This window comes from Gadus morhua, chromosome 21 (assembly GCF_902167405.1).
Source record: "Gadus morhua chromosome 21, gadMor3.0, whole genome shotgun sequence".
Taxonomy (NCBI): Eukaryota; Metazoa; Chordata; class Actinopteri; order Gadiformes; family Gadidae; genus Gadus; species Gadus morhua.
This window is the reverse complement of record NC_044068.1, coordinates 18,018,901-18,041,823: the sequence shown is the minus strand read 5'-3', so window position 1 is coordinate 18,041,823 and position 22,923 is coordinate 18,018,901. Positions and strand designations below refer to the sequence as shown.

The 22,923-nt window shown below is 43.5% G+C and overlaps 1 protein-coding gene across 2 annotated transcripts; it reads right to left on the bottom strand.

Moving 5' to 3' along the window:
- Nucleotides 1–27: 27 nt before the first annotated feature.
- On the bottom strand, nt 28–5,994 carry rd3 (retinal degeneration 3, GUCY2D regulator). 2 transcript variants are annotated; one of them, XM_030344734.1, is made up of 3 exons: nt 5,102–5,994; nt 2,431–2,732; nt 28–900 (listed from the first exon to the last, which is right to left on the bottom strand). In XM_030344734.1, exons 2-3 carry the CDS (start codon nt 2,718–2,720, stop codon nt 564–566), a joined length of 627 nt encoding a protein of 208 aa, XP_030200594.1. In that variant the 5' UTR covers nt 2,721–2,732; nt 5,102–5,994; the 3' UTR covers nt 28–563. The 2 variants fall into 2 exon arrangements, with proteins under 2 accessions (XP_030200594.1, XP_030200595.1); XM_030344735.1 differs by having other exon boundaries at nt 2,431–2,729.
- Between the last annotated feature and the right edge of the window lie 16,929 nt (nt 5,995–22,923).

Sequence of the window (22,923 nt, the reverse complement as noted above, 5' to 3'; positions counted from 1 at the left end):
CTAGTGTCTCGCATACAGAAACGGTAGTGGAGATTAGCGTTTTAATGGCTTGCTGTATTTCACTACAAATCAGTTAAAACATCAAAGAGGATTCATTACTTACACATACATTTCAAAATTACACACATTTTTCATTGTATAGTGGCACACAAGTGTTGGGTATAAATTACATTTGTATTATATCATATATTAAGGTTAACTATGTATATCAAAAATAGTATTTCCAATCGTAGTCACCAAGACAACAGGTGAAGACGAGGCTTGCATTAACAGACAAGTTTGAAAACCCTTCAAATCCTCTGGGAACGCACTATAAAAGGTGTGAGTTACAACTGTGCTTTATAAAGACGCATGTTCCAATAGTTTGGACTTCATAGTGGCTCAAAAGGACTGCGGGATATCTGCTCCATTGTCCCGGTATCTTGCAACAATGGGAGCCAAGACAAAGTACGTGAGCCGGTCCCCCTGGCTTAGGGGTGCCCCGTCGTCACGACCCGTGACGGCCTCACATGGACACTACGGGGGGGGGGGCTCGGGCGTTCCAGGGTCCACGCGACGCTGTCTCAGTAGTCGGGCAGACTCCATCCCCTCTGGACCCGGCCGTCCCCCGTGTCCGAGCCCTTCTCCACGTCCTCCGACACCGTCTTGAGGTCTCCGCCGGCCTCGGCGTCGGCGGGGCCGGAGGTCAGGCCCACGGTGCTGCCGAAGGGGTTGATCTTGATGCGGGAGCGGAAGTTGACCAGCGACATGCTCATGGAGCGCTTGTTGTTCCACTGGCGGGTGAGGCGCCGCGTCTCCTCCTCCTCCCGGGCGCGGTCCAGCTCCTCCAGCAGCACGCCGCGGAACAGCCCCAGCACCTCCTGCGCGTCGGGCTGGTGGGCCCCCAGCGCCTCGCGGATCCTGCAGACCGAGACAAGGGAGGCCGATTGGACGCTGTTCCGTCTGTTTGTGTCGCAGATGCAACGCATACAAGTCACAAGGAGGACCGAACCCCCCGACCCCGCCCCGAAACGCTTTCCTTATTCTGTGGCAGTCCGTTTTAATATGACGAGGACATTCGGGACACGTCAACGCATGATCAGCAGGAGACGGGGGGGGGGGGGGGTAACCACAGCAGCCCATCAGCTTATGCATGCAATGGAGTGTTTATTTACCTATAGATGGAGTAATCTAATGCAAACCAATGTAGTGTTTTGGGGATTGGTTCTAGTTTTAAAGGTGCTACATGCACATTATAAAATGATCAACAATAATTGTCAGTTTTTGAAGGAATCACTGCTCCTTTAAAGTATCCTGACGTCCCCAGACCAATTCGTAAAGGTGTCTTAGTCTGGAACCTCTCGAGTTTCAATGGAGTGTTATCAAGACATGCAACATGCCTCTGGGACTAATTGGATAGACAAATATAACAAATCAGAGCACTGAAACACGTGGCAGCCATCTTGGTTGATTATGCATATGATCGTATCAACCTGTCCCATATAAATGGGCCTGGTATCCTGGAAATCTCTCTGAACCCTTAGATAGTGAAACACGGAATAGAGCGAGCCTGGAAGTGTTGGGAATATGTATCGTGTGAAAAATTACAATCCATCTGAACCACCACCTCACTCTTGCCCTTAACCGTAAGGCCACTCCATAAGATGTAGGCCTGCACACCTGGCTGCTGTGTCTCCAAGTCACACCATCTAATGGTGTGACTCTTTTTAATAAAACACCACTCTTTCCACCAAAGGTGTGAAAGTATAACACTGAAATGTCGACTAAGCAGCATGGGCTTCCCTGGAGAATATTGTAACGGATGAGCCCAGGGAGTCTGCCGCAAAGGGAGTGTACGGGGATAGCAACATGTTGATGGGTGGAACAGGTTGTTAACCTGATGTTTTTATGTTATTGCTGTCAAAACTCGTCTTCCCATGCGAAAATCAATGTTTGTGTTAATTTAATTGTATTAAGGTTTGGGTTAAGGGTCAGGAGTGGTCAGTTTGCTGGCGCATAATATAGGGTTAGTAGCCTACTGTGTGTGGCGGCTTCAGGTCTTCTAAAACCACCTGAATATGTGAAGTCAATTTTATTTGTGTTTCCCTTAATCACAGTTTCAGCCCCAAAGGGCTTCACAGCCTACGTGATACGGCACCAACCTACCCCAACGGGCAAGGAAAAACTAAATATCAAGGAAGAGACGTAAAGTAAGACAGTAAGAGCCAGGGGTGGTAGGGAGTGCCATAATGGGCCGACATAGTGGTACAATAACCTAAACTGGGAAATTAAGAAGTGTAGCGCGAGGCATGTCCATGCATAATTATGGCCCTGTGAAGCCTAGTGGGGCTTAATTGTGCTCAAGGACAACAGAATTAATGCTGCAAATTAACTGGGTTTGAGTGGACATATATAGTACAGGCTATGTCCTACTCTATGAACAGTACGTACTTGAGTATGACCAGTCCGCAGTCGCCGGGCGGCACCTTGCAGCAGAGGTCCTCCAGCCCCAGCCTCTCCCCGGTGCTCACGCTGTACGAGTTGCGGCGCGTCGACGCCAGCCAGCTGTAATCCACGCCCGTCTTCAGCCGCCGGTACTCGCTGTCGCGCTCGCGCTGCAGCCGCTCGGCCTCCTTCAGCTGCCAGGTGAACTCCAGCATCAGCGTGTCCACCACCACGTCCGAGGGCTCCCGCCGCGGCCTCCGGTGGTACGGGTCGCTCCAGCTGAACCAGGAGGCCATGACCACGCTCTGCTGGGGGACAACACCAACCCACGAGGGAAGCATGAGCGAAAAACAAAAAGATTTATTTTTTTGCTATCAAGAGCATTCTTGTTTTATTTATCTGTCTACATTGTTGTGGACGGTTATATTTTCTGTATTAGGTGGCCAACAAAGTGAGAAGGCAACCTGTTGTAAATGTTATTGTTTTTATTATCCCGCTCCTAAACCGCTCACACGTTTTTGAATCAAACGTTCTAGTTGTAGAGGCTGACTCAAGATTACCGGAGAAGAAAAGATACACCGACTGGCCCAAAGGTGAGGGTATCCAATAGTCCAGATATGCAAACTTTGAACTTTGAACAAGCATATCTTTTGACCCCTTTGGTTTACAGGCATGAAACGTTGTCCACACCTGCATATCATCATGATGAACAAATCTGCCCAATAATCTAGGACTTTCGCCTGGATAGATTTTCCGCCATTTAGAATTTTGTTACACTAAATTCCCTAAGTATCCTAGGTTTTTTGACTTGGACAGAACCCTTTTGCACATGTCATCTATGGACTAATATCTGACATAAAGGGAAGTCTGGACAAAAAAAACCCCAAGGAGCCATTAACTTCTAAAAAAAGGTCATCGACATCAAGATGGACACCTATGACCCCAAGTGGTTCAGGATAAAATTCTGAACAAGATGACATCCACCCATTTTCAATTAGGCCGTGGCATTTAAATGGGCATGACTTAAAGGACCACAGTTCATAGACGGAATGTTTGATTTGAGCGTGACCAACTGAGTGACTGTTGGGGACAAAGGTTCTAACTGCTCAAGTAAGATGAAGTTGATTGACAAAACAACATGGCTGCCGCCGGAGGCTCAAAATCGCCCAAATTTAACTTGCTACTTGGTGTAGTCGAATGCACATGGGTGGAGATGAACCTCTTCAAATTATATCCAGATTGGGCCATAGGGGGCACTGTAACAATTAACTGAAAATGCAGACTTTGGACGGTCATATATCCTGACCCCTTTCACCTGCAGTCATGAAACCCTTTAGACATTTGTCTCTCCTCATGTTGATCCAATGTTCCCAGAAAGTACCCAGAACCTGTAACAATATGGCGGCTAGACATCCAAATTAGCCCAATCAATGTTAGGTGCTAAAAGGTAGGGTTAACTTGAGTAAATCATCACCAAACTTGGTGTACTTAAAGAAGTATAGGTCAAGGCTAACCAGGCTAAAGTTCATCCAAATAGGACCATAGTTCAATTGAAAACTTTAAAGACTCATAACCCCTTAGCTTTTTAACGTTTGTACGCCCATAACCAGATCCAAGATGAGGCTATTCCAGCGTTGTCAACCGTATGCAAACAAAAAAGGCGTTAATTGTCTGCGTTGGAGTCTTAATGGTCTGTCAGGGTCTTAATGTTCTGCGATAGGCTTGGGCCCTGTAAAATGCTGTTTGCAGCTTTAATCATAAACATTATCGTTAATATATATTTTTGTTTATTTGTGTTATTCATATGATAAATAGAAGCCTACATCGGCCAATAGAAGAGGTTGTTATAGGATTCACTTTGTTCTATTCATGTGGTGGTTGAATAGAAATGGTCCTTATTACATAACTTCATCAGGATGGCTGCTCTGAATGCTGTGCCAGTCCTCTTGAAGATCAGCCTCGGATTGGTTCAATTCGTTCCAAAAATCAGTCAAAGGGGCTTTCTCGTCTTTTCATGATTGCAATTATTTGTTAAGAACCCATTTGGATGCCCTTAGCTTGTGTAAGCCGTGAGCGTAAGGGTGGGACTATATAATATGATACGATAAGTATGATGCAAATCTCTAGATCCCTGAAGCAATGACCCTGAAGAAAGAAAGGCTGCCAAGGCTGTTAGGTAAAGCACACTTGTTTGTTCTCGGAGGGACGATTCCACACCTACCCTTCTGTTACACAGGTGCAGCCTCTCTAAACTCCCTCCCCCCCATCCTCTCTTGTTGCCTGCAGTTCCTTTTCCTTTTCAAAAGCAATCTCCTCTCCCTCCCTCCTCTCTTAAGCCTCTTCTGGTGAGACTCATCGACCAAAAAAAGATTTAGTTAACATGATGATTTAATACACTTTCTTAATCTTAACATTTCGAATGAATTGCTTCTTCATCAGAATTCAGCATTACCAAAATCTGACACATTTATCTCCACCATGTCACAATACTCATCATCTAACAAGCTTATAATTTCTACTTTTGGGGCTATATATCTGTGGTAATATTTGTATTATAACTATTATTATAATTATTGTTATTATCACATATTTATTATTGATCATCATAAATGCATAATCAAACAATCCATTCAGCAAGATTTGCGCAAACAGGGTTCTGATGAAAACTCTCCCTCACCTGTTCTGAAGTTTGTGTCCTGAGCCCAGAAGAAAAAACACTGATGGCTCCCCTTTGTTTTGTTGTAGTTGTTAAGGAGCTAGTGGTGAAACAATCTGCCGGCTGCAACACTACAGCATCCCTTCCATCTGTGCTTCTCTCTCTCTCTCTCTCTCTCTCTCTCTCTCTCTCTCTCTCTCTCTCTCTCTCTCTCTCTCTCTCTCTTGTTTTCTCTCTATCTCACTGGGACTGCCGCCGTGTTGTCCATCCGTCGACCGGTAGTGTTTGAGGTGCGCCCTCCTCCCAGGAGTCCTCCTCCTCCTCCTGCTCCTGCTCCTGCTCGGGCGTCACTTGTTGCGGGTGGTTTGGGGCCACCGTGTTCAGAAGGAGCTTCGGATCACAACCCCTTGATGAAGTGCTTATGTTGCGTTTTACGATTTGCCGTTGCCATAGTGATGCTCCCTAAGCCTATTTGTCCACGGTAAGCTCCCATCAGCTGAGCGCCAGTCAGAGAGCGATGAAGAGGCAGATAAAGAGGGAGGGTAGGGGCGGGGTGAGCGAGAGAGCGAGGGACAGCGATTAGAGAGAGAGAGAGAGTGAGAGAAAATAATGCTTGAGTCCATGGTTGGCTAACATGTGCGGGAGAAAACAGAGGTCAGCCTCTATAAATTAAGTGTGTGTGTGTGTGTGTGTGTGTGTGTGTGTGTGTTTGTGATTGCAAGTGTGCATGTTTGGGCTTGCAAGTGTGCGTGTTTGGTGGGAGAGAAAGCGATTGAGAAAACCAAGGTAGATTGTGTGCTGTTGTGTGGGCGGATGTTGCAGTTTGTTCTGGGTTCTGTGTGGTTCCTCTCCAGCGTGGAGGTGTGAGTGTTTCTATCTCCACCAACGTGTTTGTGTTGCGAGGCGGTGATTCAGCCCCCGACCCCCCCCTCCAACCCTGCGGCCGCTGTAACCCCTGACCTCCTCTGCCTCCTCCCTTCTGCTCTGTTATAAATAGGTGTGTGTTGGTGTTTTTGAGCTATGACTCTGAGACATCTATCTGACTCTTCTAAATCAGCCTAGCACTATGACTAATCGTATAGAAAAAAATAAATGTACTTACAAATAGCCTTGCTCATGAGAGATTAGCAAGAGATTAGGTAAACCCCAACTAACCTGCTTGCTTGTGATTCATATTGGATTTAGATTTCTTGCAGGGAGCCAGTAGGAAAATGGCCAAAATAATGACAAAAACCCTGGTTTGTTTAGCCATATAGTGGATCTCTCTGTCTGTCTGTCTGTCTGTCTGTCTCTCTCTATCTGTCTGTCTGTTTCTCTCTCTGACTTTCTCGGTCTGTGTGTGTGTGTGTGTGTGTGTGTGTGTGTGTGTGTGTGTGTGTGTGTGTGTGTGTGTGTGTGTGTGTGTGTGTGTGTGTGTGTGTGTGTGTGTGTGTGTGTGTGTGTGTGTGGTGGTGTCCACACAGACAAACAGACATTAAATCCCGGTGTAGACGGTAAAGACAGATGGGTAGGTACAATCTGTGCGTGTGTGCGTGTGTGTGTGCGTGCGTGCGTGCGTGTGTGTGTGTGTGTGTGTGTGCGTGTGTTGGATATTAAACCCCCCACCTGGGTTGTAAGGGACGGATGGACAGGTATAATCTCTCTCTCTCTCTCTCTCTCTCTCTCTCTCTTCTAATCCACAGTGATGTGTGGGTTAATCCCTGTGAAGTAATAGCTTTCTTCCCCCCTCTTGTTTACCTCCAGACACCAGGTCAACATTCACCTTCAGGTGTCATGGGAGGTGGGACGTCACGTCCCTATTGGTTGTCTGTTGGGCTGGAAGTTGATTGCTTGATAGAGCTGTGGTTTGATTAAAGGGTATAGATCTCCACGAATCAGATGTCATGCTTTTTGTTTTACGTTTAGCAATTAGGTATTAACACTGTCTACATTAGGTATAACATCAAGAAAGATTAGTAAGAAGTATGATGGTTGAACAATGTTTGTTGGGTTTGAGTATTGAATTGGGTTTTTGTTACTTATTTTTGTAATAATCATTAAAAATAATTATATGTATATATAATGTATAAATAATTATTTAAATATATTCATAATAATTATCTAATTATAGCTATTCTTCTGATCTATATTCAATGCAATGTATGACACAAAACAAAGGCAAAAGGACTGGAGAGTGAAGCAGTGAGACAGACCAACCACAGACTGAGATGTCACATATATATCAAAGGCAGGTAGAATTCTTTGTTTTGGTTAAAGGCTCATTAACACATGTTACATATATACTATGTTTGATGTCTAATACAATTATTTTCTTACTGTTTGATAAAAAAAAAATACATCTGGGGAATTTCCGATATGAGTTCAATAAATTAGTTGTTGGTGCACTGACTGTAGCCTAATCTTTTGTTAAAAATCAAAGTGTGTTTCAGAAGTCAATATTGCTCGACATTACCAGTTTATACAAATGCTAAATAAAGATATTTAAAGGTAGAATGAGTAACATTGACACCGAGCGTTTAAAGTGGGTACTGCGGCCCTGTCTCCGCCCCTCCTCCCCGGCTCCATCCTCACGCCGGTTGCCAGGTTTTGGACACAAGTAACATGAGCCCAAGATAAGCAGGCATCATCATTCTATCTCAAAGCGAGCACAAATATTATGTTTCGATAACTATGATTGTAAACTACGTTAATCAACCAATTTATAGCTACGTTTGAATATTATTTACTTGAAAATTAATTAAATCTTAAATCTTTCAAATGCAACTCCAATATTCACCAGTGTTTAATTCTCTGGCCATGGAGCTTTTTCGAAAGAGGAAGATGCTTTTTATGTTGTGTAGAGAAGAATCTAGTAGTACATCTCAGTCGGTCATATTTGTGTGCTCGCTTCCATGCTTGCAGCAAGCTGTGCTTTTATGCCAATTTGTCTCACATCTGGCAACCCGGGATAAATAATAGATGTATAGTTAATAATGGTCCTTTTAGGATTTAGTAAGTTAGTTGTTGTTTTTTGAGTACATTTGACACATTTAATTTAAAAAAATGTTTGTATTAAAGCAATACGACCACAAGGTGGCGCAAAGATTAAGCAAGGAGGAATTGTTTTGTATCATACTAGCGCAAGGACAATACTAAGTAGGCCTAAATATGTTAAAGGTGCAGTATGTAACATTTAGTGCATCTAGCGCAGGGGTGATCAACCTTTTTTTTCCCAGAAGGCCTTACTGACTGACATTGGCGGGCGGAGGGTTGAAAGAGTTTTGTACACATCAGTCGAACAAAGAACCCTGTCCTTAACAATAGCCTTAATAAAACCAAATTCAACTAGAGAAGTCTCACATTTCAAAATGCACCCCGCTTGCTCTAAAACACAATAAAGCAGGTAAAACAAATGCGTGGCCATGTGGTTCCCCGGTGTGGGTGTTACGGACATAGATAGCCCCTAATACTGATTTGTGAACTATTCAGCTAGCCATCTTCTCCAACAACAATCCTTCCTACACAGAGGATTAATTTTTTTAAAGCAATGGTGAGGCTTGCTTTTAACAATACTAATAAAATGTACTTTGGTGTCCATTCATATACCTGGGCAGCCCAGTACAGTCTCTTTGTGGGAAACCCTCTGCTGCTGACGGTTTGTTGTCTCCAGGCCGGTTCCAGGCCGGATCCAGGCTGGAACCGGCCTGGAGACAACAAACCGCCCGCCCACGGGCTGGAACTGCCAGCCCTCAGTTTGTATGCTCCCATGTCTGATGTAGAAGAACACAATTGGCAGATATGGATATCATAAGAAGGGAAGGAAGTAGCTAATTAATCCTTAATATGTTTGAATTAGTGTATAGTCTCTTGAAAACAAGAAAAGTGTTTTCGTTAGCTTAGAATGAGGTAGGTAGCTTTAAAGCTACATCGGGAGCGGGTTCTGAGTTGCTCTAGAGGACTTACTCTTTACAAGAGGACACCTTGTAAGCCATGACCTGTAGTTTACAGAATACATATATTAAAACTATCAAGGAACCTCATTACTTGGCTGCTCCATGCTGTCATAGATCCATCATTTTGGACAACCTACTGGCACCTTACAGACCAGTACAGGCCAGCATAGATTCCCCATCGTAGGTGCAAGGGGAGAAGTGAGGAGGGGAATTTAGTCAGTTGCAATCTGCATCTCATCTTTAGATACCGGAGATAAGTGTATGAACAAGTTCTGCCAGCACATAATCAAACAAGCCTACAAGCCATCTACACTTCTTAGATGTATTGTGATTGTGATATGTTATGTTAATGACCTGTTCATTATGTGTTTTATTGAAATGTTTGTGGTGTGTGGTGTTGAATACTCAATGTTGCAATATATATAAATATATGTTTTGCACTGTTCCTATGATATAAACGTAAGTATAAAATAACTGAAAGGTGCTGTGGGTAAATTTAAGAGCTATAATTTGTGTCAAATTTTTTAAGAATGCTATATCCATCTGTCAGCTATTAGTGAAATTCTCTGAGAATGTCTGGACTGGTTGTCTGCTCCTTTCTCTGTATGAGGCAAACAAGGTTCCAGGCTGCTCTTGAACCCATCTTGACTGTTAATCACATTTCATAGCTAAGCTACACCACAGGTGCGTGCCAGGAATGCAACCCTCCTAAATAACGTGTGTGTGTGTGTGTGTGTGTGTGTGTGTGTGTGTGTGTGTGTGTGTGTGTGTGTGTGTGTGTGTGTGTGTGTGTGTGTGTGTGTGTGTGTGTGTGTGTGTGTGTGTGTGTGTGTGTGTTTGCCATCCTCCCAAGGTTTCAAGCCTAGGCATTAAAAGGGTTATAGGATTTGGGCTTTTTTGCCTTTTTTGAACCTTCCAGTGACTAGACCAGAGCAGTCAGTTCACTTTATGGTGGATCGGTTCAGTGATCACCCATACATGCCCCCAGCAAGTGCACTGATGTTGAATACCAGGTACAATAGAATTTGTGCCCCAATTCAACTTATTACACCTTCCAGATAATACAAACCTCAATCTATTTAGTTGAGTATATCTGGAATAAACTACATAAAAAAGCTAAGTTCCAGACATGATAATTCTTCTTGTGTCTCCAGCAGTCCTTGTGTTTGCTGCCTGCATCATTGTGTACAGCCCAGTGGAAGACAACTAAATATGATAATGGACATTATCTGGAAGGTGTATCACGTTGAGCTGTGGATAGATAGATCCACCCCAGCCATGTGAACAGTGACTCTCAGGTAAGAGGCCGTGACTGTGCATCCCTGCTGGATAAAAAGACCCAATCTGCTGGTAATAAAAAGAGGTGAGATGAAATGCCCACGAAGCCGATGATGAATCCTGATGGCCACAGAACCGCCATCTGACCTTAACCAGATAGAAGCACGAGATCAGCCCTGATAGTGCCAATGTAAAATATATAACTGGTTTCTGTCTGTATATATTATAAAGCCTACAGTATATCAAGGAGACTAAACCACTAAACTAAACCTATGAAATGTCCCTCAAACTAATGTCTCTAATGTATCCGGGAATTGAATATTGAATGTAATTTATTCATCATCACTGATTTAATCATGTGTGTTCCGTCTGTCTGTAACCAAATATTGGGTTTGACTGAGAGGTCAATCGTGTGGCACTCGTGTGGAAACATGTGTGAAACATTTACCAATAACTAATCTGTAATAAATCGGCCCTCAGTGAGCTGTTCAACATCAAACTGAATTCATCATAGCGTAAATAATTGTGTGTGTTCCATCCGTCAATAAATCTCTTAATATATTTTCTTTTTTACAATACGGCTATAAACTTAATACAATAAGTGTGTGGGTTCTTGTGTGGGACCACATTGCCATACGAGCGGAAGAGATTACTCAACTGTATGATTGATTATTATTCGTTCTTAATAAAAAGAAAAAGGGTGATCTCATTGTTAACCTGGAGGCCATCCTGATCACATGACCTCACCATCATTCTGGACCTCAAGGTACCGATCAATTTCCAGAAATGATCTAAATGATCAAAAGTAATCTAAGCCAATCAGGGACGGCATCATAGTTGATGAAGGAAATACAGGCCTCCGCTGGGAAAAACAGTAATGGCGTCTCCCGAAGCAACAAGAGTTAACTTTACATATTAAATTCGAAATTCGCCATAATAACTATTAAAAAATAACAAGAGTATGCACAAGCAGAGTTTCCCTGCGGAAAATATGTTTTTCGCCGGTGTTCCTTATCCTGTGTAAACGCTGATCCGTATGTTTTAGCCCTCCTAGGGTTGGGGGAACAACAGGGACCACTGGACCCTTCGAGGAACAACGGCAGTCTCAGTGCTCCTGTCTGACCCTAGGAAAGATCACCAATGACTAAAGAACCCAAATCCTGAAATAATCCTTTAAAGGTTTCTTAATTCTAACTAAGTAGGCCTAACTGAATCCCAGGGACTGACTGGTCCCCGGGAGATCCTGAAAGATTCCCAAACATTGGTATGTATGTAGCCTCATGTATAGCCATCAGAACGAGGTGCAGCCCCACGGTTCGGTTAAACCTGCGTTGCGCACCGGAATCTGACCGAGTTCGTACGCAGACACAGCAGAGGGCTGCTCAGACAGAGTGAAGCCCCCCCCCCCCCCCCCCATGGCTAAAACCACATGAAGAAAACTGTTAATCCTCACATTGAATAAACTGTTATGTATGCCTGACCGCGTTGCCATGGCATCTTTAAAGGACTGCTCTCCGACCATTGCACAACTCCTACAATTCCTAAAACTATTCCTCAAAGTCAATACCAAACTCTTTTCACAAAAGGGTAAAACAGAACCGACAAATCGGAACTCCTCACGCGGATGACATCACAGCGCTGATTAGCATACACGATGAAGACAAGTGTGAAGGATGAAGATGGAGAGCCGTGCATAAGAGAGCTGTATAGAAGGTCCACCGTCCCACAGGGGAGGTAATTCGTCTCGCTGGGAAGGAAACAAGATCTGCCCCCGGCACAAAAGAACGTATTCATCCACCTGCTCGCGATGGGGCCTACCAGGGCTGTTTGCATAATAAGCGCTTGCTAGCCATGCCCACACGTCAAAACTGAACTTTGAGTCGGAGTCACGACAGGAAGTTACCAAGGAAACGGTGGGCGGTAAGGAAAGTAGGGGAACACGGACCTGGCTTGCATCACCAAAGGAAGAAACCATCATTTGGTAACTGATGTCACTTTGACCTGTGAGGATTTGGGGCCTGTGTTTTCTCATCTTGAAAATAACTTGTGTTAACTCAAACTTGGAGGACAGTAGGAGGATCAGCAACCCAGCCTGACTTTGACAGAAGCGACCAGGCAGTCCCGAATCCGAGTGTGTGTTCAGCAAACACTAAACTCTATACCCAAGACACTGAAACACCCTATAATGCCAACACCAAGATAAAATATCCAGGGGCGGATCTAGCCATTTTGGGGCCCAAGGCAAAATATAGACATGGGGCCCTCATTTTTGAAACACGTACACAAAACAAATAACCATCCCAATTAGGGATGGGCATAATTAATCGATGCTCGATAATCGATCGTTAAGAAATGCGTCGATCAATTTATATTGTTATCGATCAAAAGGACGTTGTGTTGCATACTGTGAGTCTTGAAGCATTTAATAGAATATCACTATGTGGGAGAAATACCACCCTGCCGACTGGTGGAAAGTGAATGGAAGAAGGTTCCTGTCAAAGTTAACGCGACAATACCTCTGCATCCCCTTCGGTCTCGTCAGAGCGGGTGTTTTCTGCTGCTGGACTGACAGTTACAAGGCTGCGTTCGCGTCTGACCCGCGAGCATGTTAACATGCTTATATTCCTAAACAAAAATATGTAGGCTGGAGTTATGCTATGGACAGTAGGGACAGTCACCACCGTATGTGAGTCGCTCTTTTTTTTCTTAATGTGTTGTCTCTCGCTCCGCTTTTCTTTCGGCTTGGTGCCTCTTGGAGTCGTTACATTTTGCCAAAACTGTGATATTTTAGCAACAAGTTTAGCCTTATATATGTTCAATAAGGTATTGCTTTTAGATAGACTAGTTCATGCAATTGTTTGTAAATGGGTGGCTCATCTTTTTGTTGCGAGCCTTTTCTGCGCGCCGGCTGCAGCCTATAGGCATTATATGTCGGCCTTTTTTCCCCCGTTTTTTCAAAACAGTTATACCGTTTAATGCCCACTTTTAGCCTACTGCCTTTGTTTGATTATTGTTGTCCGATAAATTGGCTACTTATTGTAATTGGAATAGGCTACAGATTTAGTCTTGTTGAATCGTTTCCAAACCTTTAAGAGCGCCTGTAGGCGCATTGTTCGGACTTTACGAGCGCTGCATAGGCCTATAACCTATAATGCCTGTATTTATTATTTTAAAACTGTTAAACAGTTGTAGGTCTTCAAGTTAACTGTATTGTATTAATGTTGGCCCATACATTATTGTTGGAATAAAGATTTAATTGATAAAAACATGCTGCATTTTCTACCAACGGGAATTTCAATATAGCCTAGAAAAAAGTTAATGATTAATCGATAATTGATCGATAACTCTAGCGATGCTCGATCAAGGAAATTTCTTCAAATGCCCATCCCTAATCCCAATACTCTTAGAATCGCAATAAACCCATAGTGCACTGCCACTCAACTCTCCACAGTAAAATCAGTTTCAGATTTCTCCAGCCTTTGCCAAAATTACATGTTTATTGAGAGAGAGAGAGAGAGAGAGAGAGAGAGAGAGAGAGAGAGAGAGAGAGAGAGAGAGAGAGAGAGAGAGAGAGAGAGAGAGAGAGAGAGAGAGAGAGAGGGGGGGGGGGTGTTTAGGTGTGCAAGTGGTTAAGTTCTCCATCTTCAAATGTCCATTTTCCCTGTTGCCTTCACCATTTCATGTGAGTAAAACAGTGTGTGTGTGTGTGTGTGTGTGTGTGTGTGTGTGTGTGTGTGTGTGTGTGTGTGTGTGTGTGTGTGTGTGTGTGTGTGTGTGTGTGTGTGTGTGTGTGTGTGTGTGTGTGTGTGTGTGTGTGAGACAGAAAGCATTTGTAAACACAAAGTCCTACTGTTGTCGTCTTCTCAAAAGTCTTCATATCAGAGAAAAGTGGTGAGCAGCAGTATAGAACCGCAGAGCCTGTCGCAAGTTCAGCAGCGGCTGCTGTGGCAGCAGCAGGTGTAAAAAATGAAGTCAATTTCGGCAGTGTATCTGCAATTCTTTTCTTCTCAGCTTTTTGTTTTCGTTTAGCACAACCACTATCATAATTCCGCCGCTTCATTTTCACCGAGTCGCATCCCTTTGCTTTGGTTTGAAGTACGTTATTTCGCGCTGCGCGCGTTACTACGTAATCATATTCTGGACTAGTCCAATGCACAATGGAGGGGGGCATGTGTGCTGGAAAATTATTATTTAGGCATTAGTTCGGCGTTATGTTGATATTTTTGTTATTTTTTTCTACTAGAAATGTGTTTTGTTTTTTTTACTTTACATAAGTAATGGCTGGGGGGGTCAGATTTGGGGGCCCCTAATAAAGACAGATTTGGTTGGGGCCCTAGGCACTTGCCTAGGTGTGCCTAATGGAAGATCCGCTTCTGAAAATATCATCCCCAAATACATAAATAGTTTTGAGCTATTTGCTCTGTAAAACGAAAGGTCATAGCTTGAAATAAACGATGATTCAAAGTTAAATACTTGTCCCCCCTAAAACTGTTTTTCTGTTCTGCGCTACTGTAGGAACATTGGAGGCTCCATGGAAGAGACCAACTCCCAGATATTATGTTATTTTGATTACGTATAATTAAAAAATGCTTATGAACTTATACTGCATTGATGCTACGTGCTTTCCGCTAGATGTCACTGATCTCCACACACTGCACCTTTAAGGTAACACTGCCATTAATCAACTCCTATCCACTTGAGCATTTCACATCCTGAACAAGCTGCCATTCATCTAAGTCAACCTTTATCTTGAGCGGGTGACTTAAGATAGGCTTGTTAATGTGTAAGTGCAGTCAGTAGAGCGGCTCTAATTCACTCCATATCTTGTAACCTGCCCAGCGTGACTCCTCCCCCTCTCTGAGGGACCTTATGTACAACCCAAGGCTCACAGAATGCGTTTCATTAGGCGTTCAACACGCCCTGGTTGACCTCCCCTCTTGTCCTCGGGGGAATCTCCCCCACCATCATAAGGGTTGTTCCAGTTGTCTGAGGAGCTGAAGTGGACCCAGTGAGATGGACCCTGGGAGGTCCGAAGGCAGCGAGCCGGCACTCTGTCCCCCCAGAGGTGAATGTCCCACCAGTGGACTGCAGTTATGCATTTGGTGCAAGAACAATGCATCCATCGCCAGGTGGCAATAATGGACGTAAAACTTGTGCATACTTCTTATAAAGTAACACTGTTATAGCTATATAAATAAGTCTGTCGTTATTTTTGCTTGCTATAAGGCAGTCTGCTCAGCCTAGCACTAGCGGCTGATCCATGGTAGTTTGGGCTGAAAGTGCACATGGCACGGCGGTATGTTCCATTTGAATCCTCCGTTCCTCCTTCACCCACTTTTCCTCCATGCAAGGTGTGCTGTTACGTAATGACAAGGGCTGGGGGGGAAGTGGAACTACTGATGAAACGCAGCCTCAGCTCTCCATCTTCATCATACACACCAGTCTTTATCACTATCATTACATTTTATTCAGGTGTGAAGACAGGAAACCTCAGAACACAGAGGATCACAACGTTTATTCAAGCTTTTTCAAAGAACTAAAACATGTTTGTAGAGTGGTGGATCTTAACATACAGGGGTTTGTGGGTAATGTAGTCGAAGTGAGGGAAGGGATTATTTTAGTAAGAGTGAGAGACAGAGGGAGATACAGTGAGAGACGGGGATGGACAAAGAGATGGAGACATGTATCTATAAATAGAGATATTATCCATATGTTATTGACATAGACGGGACTGGGGAGGAGTTCCTGCACTTTGTCCAGATCCAGCTGGTCTGCCTTCATCCCCCTCAGACACACCAGAAGGTTCCAGAGAGAGTGGGTTCTCAGGGGCTTGTACCTAACAAACATACACGTTATATGATGCACCATATATATCACACGCCACAATATTACACACACAAACACATAAATACCACCACCAGAGGCCAGTCACACCACAACATCAAACACACACACACACACACACACACACAGGATCAGTGGTACTCAGAGGATGAAGGACTAGTGAGAAGTGTCCGAGTTTTAGATCATCATAGTTAATGATAGATGTGGGACCTAATGGTAGCGTGAATTAATTTCTATGGTTTATTCGACGCTATTGTTAACAGATTTAGAACACTAACACATTCAATGTAATTCCTCCTAAAAAGATATCGATTCCCTTATTTAATAAGCGTGAATAAAGATTGTAATTCTTCATAGTGTTCCTATCATTCGTCTGGAGAGCTTGGCAGCCAATGCTTATACCTTTAACATACATAAACATATATACACACACTTTCCTCATCCACTTTGGTTGAATAAGAACCGTTGACCTGGCGTGGCCATCGTTGCCTGAGAGGAAATTGGGAATCTTAGGACGCGCTAATCTTATACAAACAGAATGGGTTCTTTGGATTTCGGTGAGAACCTGGTTATTTAGGAGGGGCTGAATTAGGGTGGGGGCAAAGACAATGTTATGGAATAATCATTCTTTACATTCCTGTGATGAAAGCTTGACTCCTGGATAACCAAACAATCAACAAGCTGCACCTTTCAGCGAATATCAATATTGAAACAGATCGTGCTCCTAGGTTTCTGGAGGACCTCCTCCCATCTCCAGCCGAGCAGAGGTAATGGCAGATAACCACTTGGTCCCTTCCAGAAAGATAGGCGGTGAGATAATTATGACTGCACAAGAAGGGGGATCCCCTAAAGGTCAGCGTCCTTCAGCTTCAGGGTCTGCTTCGGTGCACACGGCACACAACTTGACCGTGTGCACACACACAGACACACACACACACACACACACACACACACACACACACACACACACACACACACACACACACACACACACAAACACACACACACACACACACACACACACACACACACACACACACACACACACACACACACACACACACACACACAGAGGCACGATCACAAACAGAAAGGCACACAGACAGAGCATCACATGATGAGTCCAGGCTGAGCACAATGCACTGGCTCAGTGGAAGGCATTCTGGGGTCAGGAGAACCAACTGAGGTTCAATAACAACATGTTTAACAGGCCAGTACATTGATTTGCTTGGGAGAGATTCGCCCATGCATCTTTTATTTCGGAAAACACAAATGACACAGATTGAGCAAGTGACCCACTTGACAAACTTTCTTCTGTCTATATCTGTTGTCTTTATTGTTTGGGGTGTAAATTATGCAAAAGAAACGATACTGGTGTTCACCAATTGTCGTGTGCAGACAGAGCAGGAAGTTCAGGGTGAATCACATGATCACAGGACACCGAAAAGCCCCTGATCTGCAGACGTTACTCTCTCCTCAGCGGCTATTGCCCAAGGCTCTATTTTAACACACCAGCAGGGACGTCAGAGAAAGAATGGAATAGCTGATGACATGGGGAAAGGTTTTAGCAACTGGCCTGTCCCCCATGGCTTTTTATACTTAACTTATTTTGTACATTATTTTAACATTTTGTTACACTTTTGTTTGGCATAAGATTTGCACCTGCTACAGTCTGCTAGAATGTCAACACAAGTTTGTCCTGTCCGAGAGGCCAAACTCTGAGTGTGCTCATTAACTAAATGAAATTATGAAAAAGGGGACTCCTCATTGTTTTTACTCAAATCCCCACCGATGGTCCCACATAAACAATCAGATTCACTTATTCTTAACTCGCCTTGGGTCTTTTCAATGTGGAAAATTTTTGCTGTGTCATTTTGTATTGACGGTCATGTTCAGCAGATTTTCCAGTTTATCAGGATGACGATTACGTTTACCTTAGTAGAGTGAGTTACTCTAACACACAAATATGAAGAAAAAAAGCCCAACAAGAGAAACTGTGTGTGGGAAGTGTGTGTTAGTATCTGCATCTGCCCCAAGGATATTAGTACTTTCCTGTGAATTGTGGTCTACAAGTTGTTTGGACTGTGGTTTATGGTAGGCAACTGAATAAAAAAATTTAGGCAAACAGTTAGAAAACGGTTAAGGATATAATTAAGCACTGTTAAACCTTATTTCCCCTGATGATGGTATTTTAGCCGCCAGCAATAAGATTCTTGTTATAAATTCACAAATGCTCAGGTAGGATTACTAGAGATTAGCCACCTAATGTGCTTTCAATATGAATGATTTTAGATTTCCTAAAGATTTAAAGGAATTGTACAGCACAGTATTTCCAACGTGTTGGAACGTTTGGTAATCTCTAAATCCTTAATGTTACTTATTAATATTGTTATGAAGTATGCTCAGGTATTGTTCATTCCGCATTTTTTTCTTGGAAGACAACTTATTTTACTATTTTTTTTTTTTTGGTATTGAGGTGCAGAAATGTTTTATAAATATAAAAAAAACACTCTCATAATCCTTTAGGCTAAGAGGCTGTAAAGAAAATCACTCATTCAAACTTCCTCACAATTATGCTCTCTTCATGACAAAAAGATGTGTGTGTGTGTGTGTGTGTGTGTGTGTGTGTGTGTGTGTGTGTGTGTGTGTGTGTGTGCGTGTGTGCGTGCGTGCGTGCGTGCGTGCGTGCGTGCGTGCGTGCGTGCGCGCGCGCGCGTGTGTGTGTGTGTCGTAGTGCAATGGGGGCCTAGGGAAACGTGTCACATGTGTTTTTAGATTTTGTGGCCAACACTCAAACTCTAAAGGACGGGGCCATTTATGGACGTTTCAGACATAAAAATAACAACAAATCAGTCAGCCTGAATAAACAATGATAATAATAACACATTTTATTTCAAGGCACCTCCCATGGGCACGTGACAATTTATAAAACAATGTAGAGGTCAAAACAGCCTGATCAAAACAAAACAAAAGGTGGGAGACCCAGGTAGGAGGGGGGTAAGAACCGCAGCACAGTAAGGAGACCCAGGTCGGAGGGGGGTAAGAACCGCAGCACAGTGAGGAGACCCAGGTAGGAGGGGGGTAAGAACCGCAGCACAGTAAGGAGACCCAGGTCGGAGGGGGGTAAGAACCGCAGCACAGTGAGGAGACCCAGGTAGGAGGGGGGTAAGAACCGCAGCACCGTGAGGAGACCCAGGTAGGAGGGGGGTAAGAACCGCAGCACAGTGAGGAGACCCAGGTCGGAGGGGGGTAAGAACCGCAGCACAGTGAGGAGACCCAGGTAGGAGGGGGGTAAGAACAGAACTATGGGGTACAGTGAGTTGGCCATGGAACAGATGATTGGGGGCAGGGAGCACCAAAGCCTGGGAGCAGTGCAGCTGAGAGCCACAGCACCCACGGTGCCGAGAACCCCAAGCACCCACTGTGCTGAGAGTCCTAGCACCCATGGTGCCGAGATCCCTAGTACCCACGGTGCCGAGATCCCTAGCACCCACGGTGCTGAGATCCCTAGCACCCCCGGTGTTGAGATCCCTAGTACCCAGGGTGTTGAGATCCCTAGTACCCAGGGTGCTGAGGCGTGATGTCGGGACAGGGAGAAGACCAGTTGAGGATGACGAAGGGCGCGGCATGGCCTGTATCCCCGGAGGAGGTCTGAAGATGAGGTTGTGGAAGGCTTTGTAGGTGAGAAGAAGGTTTTTAAAGTCAATCAATATTTTATTGACCATTGCAGGTCGGCAATCGTGGTAGAAAGGAATCACATTACTCATTCATTTAAATGTTCCCCAATCCTTATGCGATGGCTCTTCTCTGAAGCTCTATTGGACAGACCCAATGAGCCCACTCAATGATTTGCATGCATACTGTAAACTTCAGATTGGATCTTTTGAGTATTGTATCCCTAAGACTAAATATATAAAATTATTATATTATGAGTTTCACTGACAACGATGCAAAATTGAGCCAGAGAAAACAAAGTGCATGTATGTAAGTTTAACAGACATCTTCTTCATTTCGGTTCATAAATACTTCAACATGCCTTTATACTACTACTACAATAACAAAAACAACAACTACTACTACTTATTTTCATACTGCTACTACTTACTATTAGTAATAACAATAATAATAATAATAATATGCATTAAAAAAAAATCAAAACAAGGCTATGTGCACTTTGTCAAAAAACGTGTGCTGGCGGCGGTGTAGGGGTTGCAAAGCAAAGTCCTTCTGACCCTGTTGCATAATAGATAGTATATACAATAATAGTATTGACTATCATCTACTTCCAAGTTACGCCAGTTGATATTTAGGTACAAATTCTTATAAGACACAGCCTACAAGGGGCCTCTATAAGTTGTTTCTCACACTGCATTCAGATTGCAAAGGAAGGGGAGATAAGGTTCCTGTATTGTTGACGGTCGCATTATCAGAGCAGGCAATTATTGCTCTGTGATCCAACTCAACTCACTGACCAAAGTCTGGGAAACAAGTGTGTGTGTGTGTGTGTGTGTGTGTGTGTGTGTGTGTGTGCGTGCGTGCGTGCGTGCGTGCGTGCGTGCGTGCGTGCGTGCGTGCGTGCGTGCGTGCGTGCGTGCGTGCGTGCGTGCGTGCGTGTGTGTGTGGGGGGGGTACAGTACTCTATAGTCAGTAAAACATTAACCCTGTGTCCTGCTCCCCCACCATCCACTAAGCTCCCCTCGTTCTAAGATTTGTTATGTCCGAATCGTATAGTGTATGAATCATCTTACGTACGTCTTGAATTCATATGACAGGCAACAGACAGGCTGTCAGTCTGTCGACTAATTTTATTCTTAATGTTATTATCATAATTATTATACCTAAATATTACACCTCGTCTGAGAACATCCTGAAAGCAGATGAACCGCTCTGTCTTCCTTTGTGTCTCGAATTGAATTTAGTTTATCTGTCCGTCTCTAAGACGTATCCATTATGCAGTACTATAGTGCTGCATAATTTATACGATAGGGACCAGAAGTCTGGGATATGTTTCCCAATGCCATGTTGTTTTGGGTTTTAGAAACTTGGACTCGCAGCATTTACGTTTTGTTCTAACTGAACTATTGAGTAGGTAGGCCTATACCTTTTTGTTTCGTTTTTTTTTAACTGTTAATACTTCTATTATTATATACATTATTTGAAAACAGTTGTACCTGGCCATAATTAGTTTTTTTGAGTACTGCCTTTGCAATGTTACAGTAAACGATCCAATGGTTTTGACTGCTCTTCTCAGCCTGATTCTTCAGGTGCTTTAGATGAAGGTTGTGTCCCTTTAGTGTCGGCTGTATGACTCAATACATTTCAATGTATATATCTCCAGGCGCCATTGTTTATCTTTTACACAACTATGGGATCAAAAAATATACCTTTCCAAATCTGACATTGCTATTTCTTGTGAGTCCTGCTTTTGCCTATAACCAGTTCACCTCCTTCTCGGTTAAAGAACAACATTTGCAATCAATGAATAAGAATTCATGATAGAAAATGAATCAAAAGTGCCTGCTGGTATCGGAGGTCCCTTGGTGCTGCTTGCGGTTAGCCGAGGGCCATGAGTCCACATCTACATTCCAAACCTTACTAATCTCCGGCAAAGATGGACACGTTGTAGCCTACAGGGTGCGACCTGGTCATGTGGTCTAATGAAAGGTTCTCTGGTGGTGGGGGCTAAGCATTATGCAAAGGCATAGCTGTCGTCATTTTTTTTAGCGTAATCCTTACATTAAAAATAAAATAATAATCTAACGCTTCTGGACTTTTGAGCACTTCCACATGAGACATATCTCAAGATTGAGATATATCTTTTAAAATGTAGGCCTAGTTCTGTCCTCGAGAGAGTCAGTTTATAAATTGTTGTGAAATATATAACATAATATATTACTATACAACATATATAACTTTACTTTTAGGAACAATTAAAGTCATTTCCATAGTAATTTTTGGATTGGATGGATAGTGTTAGCTTGTTCTTCTGCAGCGGTCTGATGTTTATCAGGTAAATCATCCAAACTTTATGAGTTCCTTTACAAGCATTTCCCAGAAATGGACACCTTGGCTTCTGTGCTCTCACTAAACATGTATCCATGTAGAAATGTGTCCGCTCAGCTGCACAGAGAGGAAGGGTTGTCAGGAGTAAGGACTGGAGTCCAAGCTGTTGCAAAAGGCCAAGAACTGACTCAGGGGGAAGCGGCTTCAATCTTTAATGTTTCACTTCTCTTTCTCTGTTCCTCCAAAGAGCTACCATGAGGGTAGCCAACTCAGCAGTTAGGAAGCCACTAGTGAATATTCATTTGTGTCTTTTATGTTTTCACTTATCCGCTAGAAATTCTTTTTATGTCATGACTTTGGCATGAGAGGAGCTGACAAAAATCTGTAAATAATAGCAGTCACGGCTATTTGGATTAAAATGGCCTTTTGGCTTTAGGCCAACTAGCCAACTCCTGCCTCCGCACAGCCTATGCACTAAAGAGGAGTTCCCACGTGTCTTATCTCTGTGGTGTTTTGCCAAAGTCACAAGTTAGACTCACAGGCCCCCAAAGCGCTGAACACTTCCAAACAGAGCTTGGTTTGAGAACGTTGAAGTGTTAAATATAGGCCAGATTACCAACAGGGCAAAAGGGCAACAGCATTGACTGTAGTGATAGTGTTAGCTTAAGTATTGTGCTTTATCTTAGAGTCATATCATGTTGATGCACGTGTTGATATCTAGTCTGAGCACCCAAAAGAACTATGCTACTTAGTGGCTAAGCTAATTTATGTGATTAAATTAGTAGT